We start from the raw sequence: 15,351 nt of genomic DNA, 5'->3' as shown, positions 1-15,351 counted from the left end.
TTCCTTCTCTTCCTCCGCCAAGTTTGCTTCCAGTGGTGATGTGTGAAACAGGTGCAACCTGCAAGGGTTTGCAGAAAAAGGTTGCAATGAAGGTTGTTGGGGGAAAGTTTGAAGCCATTTAGAGACAGGAGTGTGTGATTTTTGTAATTGGGAACACGTGGAAGTTTAAGGCTCACCTTTAAATGCATTACAGTTGTATGTTTTCACTAGTTGCTAGAGTAGCCCTAAGACCCCTAACACTACCTTTGAAAGGAAGAGTAGTAGGCATTTCTTTTCCAATTACTTTCGACATGTCTTTCCTTATTGGTAGTTGAATTCCTTTCCTTTGTTGCTCAGAGAACTCAGCAATCCTTGAGTATGAGTAGTTAAATCTAATTGCTACTATAACTCCCTCTCTCATTGGTTCACCTTAGGCTTGTTTTGAGAGAGCATCTTTTCTCTGACCCCTGATTCCATTCAAGTTTCTTAATAGTAATTGGTTTGTCAGAGATTGAATACATGGGGTCAGTTGGGTTGCTTGGGAGGAAGTGATCATTATACTAGATAGGAAAAGCAACTTCTTTTTTGGATGAACTCCAGGGTCCACCTATTGGGTGAAATTCCTATTGGGCCAACCTAATCAGGACAGGGAGGTTAAATAACAGCAAATTAGTATTTTATACTAGCCCTGCCTTCGTTTATATGGCAGAAAGTGGTCTTTCCATCATTTTAGAATAGAGCTCAGTGTTCTCAGTCTTTTTTTTCTCTGAGTATTCTTTTCTGCCAGTAAATTAAATCTGAGGACATACTTTCTACTGTTGTCCCTCTCATATTGTAGTTATTGATCTCTGGAGTTGGAATGTTAATTTGTAATTCTTTCATAATATAGAAGAAGTGCTTCTTGAAGGAGATAATTCCGGAAGTGGCACCCCCTGCACATTCTCTTCCCTGGCGAAGTCCTTTTCTGTGTTTCTGTAATTATATTCTGTAGAGGATATTACAAAGAAGGTGGAAATACAAGACTTAACTGTAACTTTTTCCTAGGTTTGGTTGCCTCATAGACTCAATCAGGACTGAAAATAAAATAAAATAAAATAAATAAATGGCACATAGGAAATCGGTGCAATAAAAACATACTTTACTCATTCCTGGAGAATGAGACATAACAAAATCTTTAAAATGAAACTAACGTGAAGTTTGATTAAAAGATGACCACGTTCTACGTTTTCCTAGTTTCCCTTTTACTTCAGACAGAGTTGACACAAAACCCCAATTTTTTTATTGAGATAAAATATCAGTACAGAAGAGTGCACATATTTTAAGCTTGATGAATTTTCACAAGCTGAACACAACTATATAACTAGCATCTGGATCAAGAAATAGAACATTACCAACACCCAGAAATGTCTTTATTATTTCCTTCCAGTTACTACATTCCCCCAGAGTCACCACTGCCTTGACTTCGAACATATATATTAATTTTGCCTGTTTTTAAAATACCTTATGTAATTGGAATAATTCAGTATGTACTCTTGGATCTGGCTTCTTTCTCTGACATAACAACCTTTTAGCAGTAGGTCAGGTAATTTGGACACTAATGACACAGAAGCCCTATTTTCTGCCCTAATGATGGTCTGATTAGGGAGACTGAACATACACGAGTGAAATGTATAGTGTGAAGTCAGCTTAGGGTGAGCAAGGGGAATGCTGAGGGGCAACCTCTACCATGACAACCCAAAATGCATTTGGCAGGCTCTCTGTTAGGACTGACAACCTCCACAACAAAAGAAGTGCCTGGTCTTAGTACTGAAATGACTATTTGTTTTGTGGCTTTTAGCTAGGATTTTTCACTGTTCATGAGTATGCCAAGATAAAGGCAAGAATAATGTGCCTGCTCAGAAGACTGGAATAGAGTTTTTATGTCACTTTTTCCTAATAGAGAAAGGAATAGATTAGGAGGCAGAGACTAGGAACCATGCAACTATAATTAAATTGGTTCCACAAGACACAGAGTGTGGGATTCATGATTGTGTGGCCCTACTTCACTTATACTGTATTTATTCAGGCAATAAATGGTAAACATAGTATATAAATATATAATTAGATATTTTATTTTTATCATCTTTTTCATTATAAATGAACATTACAGTAAAAAAATATAAATACATGTGAATATATAAATGTAAAACAATCTATGTATATAGAAGGGCTGGGGAACGTTCAAAGATAAATCATACATAGACCCCAAACTTAATGAAATTAGAATTTAGACAGGAAAATGGAACACAGACAAATAACTACTGTAAGGCAATGGAGAAAGTAATGAATGTTAAAAGAGAGGGATGTATAGTAAAATAGTTAACATTTATCTCACTTAATATTCTGTAATGCTATGAACTAGGTACAATAGTGTAATTCTCACCATTTTTTACAGATCAGAGACATAGATTAAGAGAGGATCAGGGAAGGCCTAAGGTAGGTATTTGGGGTGGGCGTGGAGGTTGAATAGGATCTGAATTTAGGGAAAAAGAGCGCAAAAGAAGGAAGGAGGCGAAGGACCACCCAGGTGGTCTCTAAGGCAATTTATAGGATGAGTAGAAACAAGGATCCAACCATATTCCACTTTGGGAACGGAATTTGTCTGTAAAACTGGAATCATGGAGGCTCTAAGTAGTTGAGAGTAGACTTGAAATGAAGGAAGCTGGTGAGGCGGTTCTTGTGTGATGTGATCTCTTCAAGGCCAAGGACAGGAACAACTGTACATTTCTTCAGGTTCAGTAAGTCTTGCTGAACTGCAGATGGGCAGATATGGTTACAGCATCAGATCAGACCCTGTCCCAGGCTCTTTGTTAAACAGATCAAACTTTTTGAGTATCAGTTATTCCTGAAATTCTGAGCCACATCTATGAAGTTTTCATTTCTAGGTTTGCAGAATTCTATCCCAAAAAACTAACCAGATGCCAGGGCTGTGTATGAATTCTTGTTATTCTTGTGTGTGAAGAAATGGATTAATGTTTTCCCAACCTTTTCAGCATGACCAATAGATTCCACTTCTGTCTGTAACTTGACTGAGTCATTCATGTAGGGTTTTTTTTTTTTTTTTTTTTTTTTAATAAATATGTTGTCATGTTGGTTAAGGGCCTAGTCATTGTTGTGGATGTTCATACTTCTGCAGTGATGTCACTGAACATTATTTAACTTGTATAAAACTTCTGTCTACCATCAGCTAAAAATAGTTACATTGGTCACTTTTAAGGGGTAACTAATTATACTGAAGGAAAGAAATCACTCAGTTACATATCTGACAGGGACACATTGTTACACTTGAATATTTGGTTTAATGAGTGATAAATTCACTTTGTTTCTAGAATCTTCCATAGGTAGATGTTTATTACCCCTCTGAAAAGAATGTCATTTTTAGCATTGCAAATAGCTATTCAAATGGGCTGAGTAATTATTTATGCACACTAAGTGACAATATGCTTTTCATTTGCCATATTTTATTACCTATGTATCTCCTTCTGTGAGGATAGATTAAAAAAAAAAATCTCCAGCTAGTTACTTTTCTTTTACATTTCTGAAGAAGCCTTTGTGTCTCAAACCATGGCCATGTGGTGTTCACTCTGCAATTCAGGTAATTAATTCAGCAGTGACATCATAGGGAATGTGTTCATTTTTCCATTTCAAATTCCTCTTCATAGGATCTGATGGTTAACTCATATTAAGAACACATTTTGAAAAACTCAGTTCTCAAAGGCAGTTGTGTGTTAATTTAAACTTTTCCCCCTTTAGCATTGTAAGAGTGAAGTTTTATTCCAGGGAAGGTCATCTACCCTCTGCATGGGAGGAGATCGAAAACTCATTTTGATCCTGATTCTGTTATTTGGTTAATTAAGTGATATTTATAGAGCACAACTGATCAATTGATGTATCCTAAGGAAAAGGCAAAGTGAAAGATAACAGTGGTAGTAGTGTACCTTTGTATTATTTAATCCTTATTTTTCAGAAAGCTAAAAACGTCGAACACTTAGATCTTCCATTACAGCTATATTTTGGTGTTTGTTTTACTTTGGCTGTTCAACTCCGTCTGTATCTGTAGCTGTTCTTGATAGGTACCTGGGCAGGCAGATAGTCCAAATACTTTTATAACAGTGGCTTTTTTTGACTGTAACCCACCATACATTTTCCATCTTATCCAGAACATGTGGTATGCACACAGTCATGTACACCCACAAATAATTGAAATAAAACAATACTTGACCATAAATACATTTGATGCCCACTGATAGCTTGTATTTTATTCTAGTCGGTTCTATTTCATTAAAAAGTTCTTTCACCGTTAAATAATTGATTTTAGGGCCCACCAATGGATTGCAATTAGTTTGAAAAAACGCTGCTTTAGAAAGAGTACTTTGTTAAACATGGGTCTTAGGGCCCATATTCAACTTGGGCCAAAGAATCTATGTTTGTCTCAAAATTCTGTCAGGTCCCAAGTCATTCTCATTTTGTGTGATTTCTTACAGCTCACCAAGGAAATCTCTTAATTATCCCCTTCTCCCTTGCCATTTCCTGTAGGGTCACAGTTTTCTAGAACTTTCTGTACTCATTGATGAGTTAATGACTGAGGCAAAGTAAATGAAATACTTGTAGGTAATTACTACTAAAAGTAGTGACATTTAGTGAGCTTGGGGAATATGAGAGTTGTATAGATGCACTGAAGTGTGGAAAGTAGATTCTAAGAGATGTTATTGAACTTTTAATATTGCCCTCCAGCAGTATTTTCCTGAAGGTTCTGAATTTCTTCTAGAGTTCTGTAATTACTAGCATTGAGTACAAGGTTCTCAATGCTGCTTCTGATTTTTAAGTTAGGATTGACTAACTAGGGAATACATTCCTGCATTGGATTTGGTCATTCCCTTTTCCCCCCACTTTCTTCCCTTTCTCTCCCCTCTGCCTCCCCCACTTCTTCTTCCTGTTCCCCTTCCCCCCCCCATCTTCCCTTCTTTTCCTCTGTGTTCTGTCCATATTTGCTACCCATATTTTGAATATTATAGCCACTAATTTAAATTTAAAAGGGCGCTGCCAAATACCGTATTCTATTCATTTATGGAAGATTATTTTCATGTTTCAGAAAACTTTATGAAATATAAAAATTAAAACAAAGTTAAAATGTGTATATCTCTAATTAGATAGCTACCGTAAGGAAGGGTTGGAATCCACAGGTAAAACAGTCAGGGATTCTATTAGATGGAGTCCGTAATGTTCATTATACGTGTTATCTTTTCTGAGTGGTCTTTGGAAGAATAGTCCTGAGTCTCTGAACGGGACACTAATTTGTATTCATATTTTTATGTGGTATAACTCAGAGCTAAACTGGCTTTAGGAAGAGTAATTTCTCCTTTTGATTTCATCTTATGGGTGATTATATTGCTTGAATAATATCTGTACATCTTAGTATTCAAAATAAGTATGTTAATAGTCTTAGACTTACCAACATTAGACCTTGGGAATGTCCAGATGCCTATATGGTCTATATATACAGGTTACCAGGTGTAACCTCCCTAAGTTTCTGCTCCTATCCCAATAATATGGAATTATCCCAGCCCTGTTTCTATGTAACTTCTATTTTAAAGTCCGTGAATCTGTCAGTGTACTGAATAAAGTTATGAAACCACAGACACGATCAACTATACTTTGTTGTGGGTTACTTTAGCATAATATATAGTACCCTCCCTTTCAATTTAGAGAAAAGATATTGTACATATCCAATGCATTTCCTCTATAATATCCTCCAGCTTCACAGGCTCCTGTTTGCACTTTCCTCTTGTTAAAATTGCAGACAAGAATAATTTTGATTTATTGGTGACATCTAATATAGCTGTGTTTATATTGTTGCCAATAAAATGACTTACACGATTGGTTTTTGTTTATACAATCTTTTCTGAGGAGTCAGTCACCTGTGTTAGGACAAGGTACATTCTGCTTATTAAAATGAACTCCCGGGATCTAAGAACATTCAGCTCTATCTGTCCTTGATTGCATTGCAAGCTGTGCTTCACACTGCAGCCGTGCATGAGAATAACTTATATTACCTATCAATAGGCTTTTCATTTCTATATTCTTCTGGCTACAAAAGCTGTAACTAGAGAAGCCCCTGGGAATAGCATGGGCCTATTAATGATCAAGCCATTGATGGTAAAAAGGCAGTGTTCATGAAATTATACATTCATTAACCCAAAGGGGAAAAAATAAAAGAATCAATAAAAACTCTATTTTAGGTGGCTTAGACATAGTACATACAAGAAGCCAGCTCAGGAGCGGTTTGTTTGCTGACCAGTATTTTGTGCCTCATTGTCAGGTTTTCTAAGCAGGGTAAGAAATGCTTGTGGCATAAGGAGTGGAAAATGTAACAAAGGCTAAATGTAGCCTAAGGAAATGAAATGATGTATGAAAATTAATAATTAACTGGCTCATCAGATGAATTATGACTCTAGATGAGTTTATTAATGATATTTACTCAGAAAGGGCTTTTGGCTGTAAACAGGCGTTATAGAGCTCGTGCTTTTGGAATTTTCTTGAATGGATGAGTTAACATTGCATTTCATTTGTTTAATCTTTTAATCCATGAGAAACAGTACCTGAGCCTTGGGGATCACGTAGAATCATGATTTTTGTATTTTGGTTAAAGTCATAGGTTTTCCAGAAAATTCATGAAATGGTTTTGTGCCTTAGTTTCCTTAGGAGTTAAGTAATTTCCTTCCTGACCTGACTTACAGGAGGGTTTTTTTTTAAGAGTTTGAAAGTGGTCAAAAGGAACGATTTATTAACCCATGTTGACTCATATAGCAGAATGAATATTTTCATTGTTTGAACCAATGGCGTATTAGAAATCTAAATGTATTAATATGTCAGATCTTAAGTACTCTAAATTTGTACTTCTGGATGTTCCTTGCTTTTTCTTCTTTTTTGTTTGTTTTTTCTTCTGTTGATACGGCAGGGTAGGGTAGAGTAGTTGGATGGAGGACAGAGAAGAAGGTAATACTGGAGAACTTAAGTTTTTAAGTAGAAAGATGCTCTTCCAGTGGAATCCTCCCAGTTAGGTTTTGATACTGATTAGTTGTGATTTTACTTTTTGACAAAGTGTAGGAAAATTTAATCCTAATAATCATTTTTTAAGGTAAGTATCGTCTTTCAGCACATTGCTGGCACGAGAGCCTCCTATGAGCTCTTGCTTTAATGGAGTGGGTAGAGATTACTATTTTTGCTTCCACGTCTATCCAATTTCCTTGATTTAAGTGCCACAGGTATAAAATCTACATATTTATACTTGATCATAGTAAATGGGTATTTTTGATAGTCTTCCTTATCTTAATTATGTGAAAGCCCAGAATTTCAAGCGACGGTTGATTATCACCAACGTCTTCATTTTATGGATGAAAACTGTAAGTGCAGAGAAGTTATAAGTGATTGGCCGGCAGCAGAACTCAGGTGTCCTGACTTCTAATTGAGTGCTCTTTTCACTCTGACTCAGTGAGGATGTCTTTCTTAAAAGTTAGCAATTTATTCCTTTTTTGTTGCCATGTATACTTAGAATTATACACGATCATATGTCCTAGCTAAAAAGTACATAAAATATTATACGAATAGACAAAATTGATGTTTAAATTCTGGTATCTAATGCTTGACAAATTTGTTGGCATGATTAATGTGAAAACTGAATTATTAGGCATACTTTCACATACAATTTATTTTATTTTTGTCTTGAGGCTGCTTTTTCTCAGCTCACATGCCATCGACCTATTGGTTTTCCTATTATGACATTAATCGTTTTACTTTCTGGCTATTGCTTTTTTAGTAATAACATTTAAGTACAGTTTTGTTGTTGTTTTTATTTTCAACCTAAAGCTATTTAATACATGAGTATGGTTTATATAAAAAATAAAAATAAAATACCCAGTCTGTCAGGCAGGTATGAGTGTCTGATAATTAAGTTCTCAGTGTTTTAATTATTTTTCCTTCTCACCAACTTACCGCATTAATGATCTAGTCTAATGCTAAGTACCTACTTATGTGTTTTTATCCAGATTTTTGATGATAATTCCTGCTTGTATATGATCTTGCTGCCAAAAAACGAGTCCCTTATTTTTAAAAACTTGGAAATGGGCACAGCCTGCAAATTTGCAGACACTTGTCACTTGAACCATGGTCTTAGTGACTCATATTTCCAGTCATGTTGGATAATTCCTCATTTTTAACAAATTGCCAATACAACATATTTATTTTTGCCTTCTTTTTTTTTTGGTCAGTACTGAATAAGTGCTTTCTTCTGCAAGGTTCAGAGTGCTCAGAAAATACTATTTTATCACTGAGTAGAGAATAGACGGGCATTATAATGTGGCAAAACACAGAGACATTAAATGATTCTTACCCACAATCAACCAGTAAATCAATAGACCAACTGGTAATATACTCGAGTTCTTCTAAATTGACACAGCAGAAAAGGCATTAGAATTTTTCCAATGTAAAAAAAATCTTACAACCAGTCTGATACCAGGGTTCATTTCTTATTATTCCATAAAGAAACTTAAATGATACAGGTTTGGATAAACCTGGATTTATTTGTCTATTCTTGCGATCTACAGTGAAGGGAAGGGCAGAAACAAAATCTAGGTGTGCTTCTGAGGACTAGATGGCATGGCAGTATTAAATTTGACACAATGATAGAATTCTTAATAAAATAGAGAATTGGTAAAGATGAAGAAAACATTCCAAATTTTATATTGTTAGTAAGTTTTTAAGTTCTTCAACATACAGGCACACCTAGTCAACTTTGCAGAAGGCACAGCGAGTGCTTGGCTTGAAAATTAAATATTTTTGATTTTCAGAAATGATAAAAGAAAAAACAATGCTCTTTACAAAAAAGTTTGCCCTTTTTGATATCCTGTCCTTGATGATTGATGGAGTCATTCATTTGGGAGTTGTGTTGGAAATAATTTGTCTAAGACATTGAGTGGGTCATACAGAAAAAAAGAGAAACCATCCAATTGAGGACATCTGGCTGCTATTGCTTTACACTCAGTCTATATTTCCTGTGTTTGTTCAACTTTGGCTTCTTTCCATGACTGTCATGTCTGTATCAAAGAATACAGATTGCGACTGTGTTTGTCATTCACTAGGAGAAGTGGCACTTAGTCACCTCATTGACTATCAAGTACTTTTGGTTCTCCTCTGCTACTTGAGGAAAAGGGTGGTGAGGTTGCAGATGGAAGAAGCTTCATGTAACTATGGTCAATTTAGCATGTGTGGTGCATGGTAAACATACCTTTAGAAGGGCTGTTCTTTCCTTATATTTTTCATAAAGCAGTTTTTTTCACAGCCTTTTCCTTTTCTAGGATCTTGACAGGACGTGAGAGTATTGTGATGTTGATTCTATTTCCATGCCCATAATTCAGGATCAGTATGGAACCAAGATTCTAATGCTGCTATGAATATTTGGATATGTGGACATATGAAGACTTTGCAAGAGTCCCAGACCTATATTATATTATCTTTTGTGAATCTAGGGACTGAAAAATTTGCTCTTAGAGTGAAAATCAGAGATGGTTTAATGTCCTCAGAATCTCCTTTAGAGGTTATATCTGCCATTTGTTTGTTGGAACCTTTGAAGCATTGGTCTCACAGCTCATGAAGGTAATTCAGTTTGGTTTCCTAAGACTCACTGTTGCAAAAGTGAACTAGTATGGACAGATCCTCTAGGGAGCAAAATAAGTTTCATTTTGCAAGCTGGCACCAGTAAGTTGGTTGTAGTTGCCAAGAGCACTGTATTGAGAAGGGCTCGGTGGCAAACAATACAATGCAGTGATCCATAATCATGTCTACCATGAAAGCAGGAGGGGAGAGTGCCTCCCAATGAACCATGTATTTGATGACCCAGCTGTATATGAAAAGGCCATTTTGCTAAGAGTGCTTCTTTTCTTCCTGAGATGAATACTACACAGGTTGAAAACTCACTGTGACTTGTTTTCCATTTTACTTTTAAAAATGCCTGCATTTATTTTTTTAAACAGGCTAATAACCCACACCATGGATAACTTATTGGACTTTGCCTGAAAGGAGTCATTAGTGCTATTGGATATTTGACCATCCTGGCCACAGGTTTTTTCAGAATGAATGGAAGGTCATGCAGCATGAATCTCCAGCGGACATCAGGAACCCCACAGGGGCCTGGGATGGTCAGTGGCCAACACATTCCTCCCATCCGAGCCCACTCGGGGACTCCTGGCCCCCCATCCTGTGGCAGCACACCGAGCCCTGCTATTGGAAGCCTGGCTAACAGTCTCCATCTCAAGATGCCCTCAGGAGGAGGGATGGTTCCTCAGAGCAACATGGCTGAGAGCCCCATCCATCTGCCCGCCCTGAGCCCCAGGAGACAAGTGTTCACCAATGGGAAGTCACGATTCCAGGTCACCCAGGCTGGAGGCATGTCAGGGCCACACACATTAAAGCCAAAGCAGCAGGAGTTTGGAAGTCTTTTTCCTCCAAATCCTGGGAAAGGTAGGATTATCTTTCTGGGCTCTTTTAAAAGTAGAAACTATTTGTTTTCTCCCCCTAGTACTTTTTCCTAGAAAATCCTATGGAAAATGCATGATTCAATGTCAGGGTCAAAGCGGATGGTATCATAATGATCAGCAGCTTGCTCGGTAACTGGCAGGATGTGTATGTATGTGTGAGGGCCAGGGGACCACAGTGGTAAATGCGACATCTCATGGACTGTGAAATGGAGTGGAAGATAATACAGAAATATTAGAAATGGGAAGCTAGGGTTGTGGTGGTGGTGGTGGTGGTGATGGAAGGGAAAGAGCAAGTTTAGTAAGATTCTACCCTCTGGATCCACAAAGCTCTGTGCTGGCTCACAAAGGGCTAGATTCTGCAGGTCAAGGAGGAGAGAGAGGGGTGGCTGGAATCGCCATTATGCTAGGTGGGTGCTAGAAAAAAGATGTTTGGAAGGAAAAGGACAAAAAAAGGGAGAAATTTTAATAGCCAATAAAATGAAGAATTAATACATAGAAATGATAAAAATTATTCTAAGAGCAGAACCTATAATTTTTCTAATATAGCTAGTGACGAGAGAGAAGAAAGCTAGAAGAGAATAATGAAAAGATGTATTTTTTTGTGCTGGTGAGAACTAGAAAACCTGGCTAATGTGAAACGAAGAGAGAATGTACTTTTAATCCAATAGTGTTTGAATTACCATATATTTTATTTATTTATTTTATTCTTTTCATTTTTATAAGAGTTTATTTAAGCTAAAATTGATGTCAGTTGATGGGAAGCAAGATCTCAAATGCTCCAGAATGATCATATATCTTAAATTAAAGAATAATTGTTGAAGAATAGCAAATTATTTGAATGACACACTGTCTCTAGAAACTGGTATTGAATTAATGAGATTATATTGCAAATGATATGTGTGTTTGGGCTAGAAAAAGAAAGAGCATGTATCCCCTGTAAAATAGAGCTTTGTTATATAAAATAGCACGATTATATATTTGTTTAGGTATTTTTAGCATTTAGTTTTAAATGTTTATATTTGGTGTATATACCACCAAATAAAATTACGAGCCGCCGGTGAATAGCCATTCACCCAGTTAACTTACAACTCTCTCAGTTGTGGTGAATAATGATTTATATCAGGCAAGGAACCAAAAAGTCATTTTAGTGTCTGTGTATTTCTGTATATGGAGAAGTTGATATAAATGGATAAATTAAAAAAAAACCACACACACACAAAATACCTAAACACCTAAATATATGTGTAGCTTTTTATTTTCTTTTTTATCTATTTATTTTGATCTAGGTTTGGTTGTTTTATTTCTTAGAGCTACTGATATTAAGTATAGGAAAGACTCCCAGGGGGCTGCGTCCAAAATAGCTCTGTCATTGTCAGGCTGCTATGTTCACGGTGAGGCAAGCTGAGTTCCTTAATGCCGAGCTCATGGGTTTGGATTTTCAAGGGCTGAGGCCCAGTAAAATCTTTCAGCTGAGGCTTGACTAGTGAACCGTAGCTTGCTTTTATATATACTTGTGTTTGAAATTCTGTCTGGCAATAATAATGGTGATAATATTAATAACTTGCATTTATGATAGCGTAACTCAGCGTGTGTCAGGCATGGTGTTAAGTGCTTTCCAATACATCGTCTTAGTTATTCCTCAGAACAGCCCAGCGTTGTGTGCTACTGTTGATCAACCAATACGGGAACAAAGGTCTAGAAGGAGTAAGTAACTCAGCCTTGACAGCCACTAAGGAGTTTGGGAGTATTGCTTTGAGGGTGATCAGAAGTGGTTATAATTATGATTTTTAAAAAGTGCTTCAGCTTTTCCTGATTCTCCTCTTTTCAGTTCCCTGGCTCCTTGCTCAGCTTCCAAGCTTAGGTTCTGGATCTGCAGGGTTGGAGCATGTATGGGCATGGATAAAGGTCAAGGGCAACTGTGTTATTATCCCCCCTGACCTTGCAGCGTGGGTACTACCAGTGTTCTGGATGGTGCCAGGAGTGGCTGAATGTGTCTCTTTCAGATCTAGGTTGACGGTCCCTAAACTAAGCCAATAACTGGTTGAGAATGGTGATCTGGGACTGTTTGAACTTCATCCAATCATTTACTCAACAAATTATTATTGAGCATATATTATGGGTGAGTCACTGTTAGGAGGATACAATAGCCAATAAAACATAGTTGCGGCCCTTAAGGAATTGAATTCGGACAAATAATAAATGGGGAGTTACAATAAAGCACATTTAGCGCTCTGATAGGAATACACTCAGAGTGATATGGCAACATTTGGAGGGTTCCTAGTGGGGGCTTGATAAGTGGACCTGGGAGGAGAGTAAGATATCTAGGCAGATATCTGCAGGATGAGGAGCTCGCCTTGTCATCATGCGATGTGTATGTCCTGTGCGTGTATATGTGCTGTGTGTGTGTGTGTGTGTGTGTGTGTGTGTGTGTGTGTGTTTGAAAAAAAAATGCTTGTATTTTTAATTCATGTGTATTATTTTTTTCCAAACACCTAATATGTTTTTAGTACATAAATATACTATTAAGCTGTTGATACCTTACTGGTTAATAAACAGAAGTGTTAGGTGTTCCTTTTGGCTTAGGGGCAACCATCAAAACATTGCCGAGACAGTAAGAATGCCACGAGCTGAGAACATTTGGGAACCTCTGTCACAGTAGTTTATTTTTCTCACACAAAGAGCAAGCCAGGGTGGGTGATGCTGCTGATGGTTGGAAGCTCAAGGATATCATCAGGTCCAAGATGGTGGAGCTTCTCTCCATCTTTCCCTCTTAGTTACACAGTGGCTGCCTCACTCCAGCTCCTGCTGTGAAGTCTGTCTTCTGAGAAGGGTGAAGGAGAAAGGAAGAAGGACAAAAAGCAAAAAGACAAAAGTGACAACTCTCCCAAATAGAACCCAACCCTTTAAATGGCTTTTCCAGGAGTCCCACCCAACTCTTCCCACTTAATTAGCTTATCATACATAACTTATCTTAAATAAAACTCATTCTTTGTTTCCTCTGAATTTACCTTTTTTTAAAAAAAGTTAGGTTTTGTTTTACATTATTTTGTATTATGCTTTATTATATTACATTGTATTTTGCTTTTTAGCATTTGCCACCTTTGTCTCTCTTGCACTTACATAAGTTGAACCATCTGTTAGTAAGTTGCAGACATTGTAAAACTTCATCCCCAAATTCATAAGCAGGTAATTTCATGCTATGTAACTGAAATATATTAATAATACTCAAGGAATTTAACTTTGATACTATAGTATTATTTATATGTAGTTGTATCTTAAAATATAGTAAATTAATTTTATATTATTATTTTGTATTTTACTTATATTATTTATAATAATTATTATTTTCTTTCCTCATTTGTAATCCAAATGCCCTTTGTAGCCATCTTTTTTCTTTTGATCCAGGATTTAATCAAAGATCATGCATTACATTTGGTTGTCGTGTCTCTTAATCTACTTAGATCTAGAACGGTCCTCTCCCCCTGCCTTTTCTTTGTGTGCCAAATAAGTTGATATTTTTAAAGAGTTCAGGTCAGTTGTCTTGTCTCAGAATCTGCTTTGTCTGAATGTTTCTTCATGATTGGGTTCAGGTTAAACATTTTTGGCAGGAATACTACATAGGTGATTTGTGTACCATGCATTTCATTACACCAGGTAGCATTGAGTGCTCATTTGTCCTAGTATTTGTGATGTTGCTTTTTGATCACGTGGCTAAGGTGGTGTTACCTGCTCTCTGCATTGTGAAGGACACTTTCCCTTTCAAAATTAATAAATAATCTTCTGTGAATACCTTGTTCTCTAATAACCTTTCATAGTCTCCATTGATGAATCCTTGCCTGAGTCAGTTATTACAGTGTTGCTTTTCTGATTCTAGCATTCCTTCTATGTTTATTAGCTGGTATTCTTCTGGAAATAAGAGCTTCTCTTCTTCTCTTTTTGAGAATCACTGTAGACTCATGTATTCTTTTAAACACATTTACCGTAGTGCATTACCTTCACTATTCTTTCTGATGCTCAAATTGTCCCAGATTGGGCGAGCAGGCGCCCCTTCACTTCAGGTCCTATGTCCTTTTGATATATTCCCATTAAACACTTCCTTGCTTTCACACATAGCAAGTTGTTCTCGGCTCGCTTGTACTTCTCGACCACAGACCTGGAATCAGCCATTTTCCCAAAATGGGCCTTATGTGTGGACAGTGTTGTCAGATGTATGTCAGAACGAGATCATGAATCCCAGTTAAAATACAACATGACAGAGTTCTTTTTCACACTGCCTCATTGCACATTTGTCAGTGGGGTCCCTGGTTCTCAGCAACGTCAGTGGATTTATTTGCTCTGCCCTATAATAGAGAAAAAGTTACTTTTCAGCTTTACATTTTTCAGGTAGTAGAAATTAGTTTTGAAAATGATTTCTTACTACACAAAAAGTTTTAATTGTGGAGGGATGAGAATGAGAACTGGGTGGGCATGGAGGACGTTCTGCAGTTGGCGACTTCCTGGCCCTGCTAGGTAGTATTGGTGAGTACAGAATCCCAGTTATATTGTACCAATAATGGCACTTCCCCCTACTTCCTGCTCAGCAGTTTCGAATTGTAATTAGACTGGCAGAAATGCATTTTCAAAGCATCTGGGAAATCAGTGTTATGATCTCTACTTTAAGCACATTTGACACAGCTATTTAAATATTTAAGACAATTCCACATTCGCAGTACCTGTAGGACTATATAATTGGGAAGATTTTCATTGTAAAGGTTTTTTATTTTACTTCAGGGCCTCTGACACTTCTTGGGCTCTGTGGTCC

The 15,351-nt window shown here is 36.9% G+C and overlaps 1 protein-coding gene across 4 annotated transcripts in view; it reads left to right on the top strand.

Annotated features, from left to right (window-relative positions):
- The window catches only part of GLIS3 (GLIS family zinc finger 3), a 471,393-nt gene that overhangs the window by 48,153 nt on the left and 407,889 nt on the right, over positions 1-15,351 (top strand). For 3 of the 4 annotated variants that reach the window (XM_074330482.2, XM_019729930.3, XM_074330481.2), the window contains exon 2: positions 10,047-10,533. The exons of the other annotated variant lie outside the window; for it this stretch is intronic. In XM_074330482.2, coding sequence (XP_074186583.2) covers positions 10,146-10,533 — 388 coding nt within the window. In that variant the 5' untranslated portion in view covers positions 10,047-10,145. The remainder of the gene's footprint in view (positions 1-10,046; positions 10,534-15,351) is intronic. 4 annotated transcript variants of the gene reach the window in all.

Source organism: Rhinolophus sinicus, chromosome 16 (assembly GCF_057876585.1).
Source record: "Rhinolophus sinicus isolate RSI-liver-muscle chromosome 16, RSI-T2T, whole genome shotgun sequence".
NCBI lineage: Eukaryota > Metazoa > Chordata > Mammalia > Chiroptera > Rhinolophidae > Rhinolophus > Rhinolophus sinicus.
This window is presented reverse-complemented; position numbering and strand designations above follow the sequence as displayed.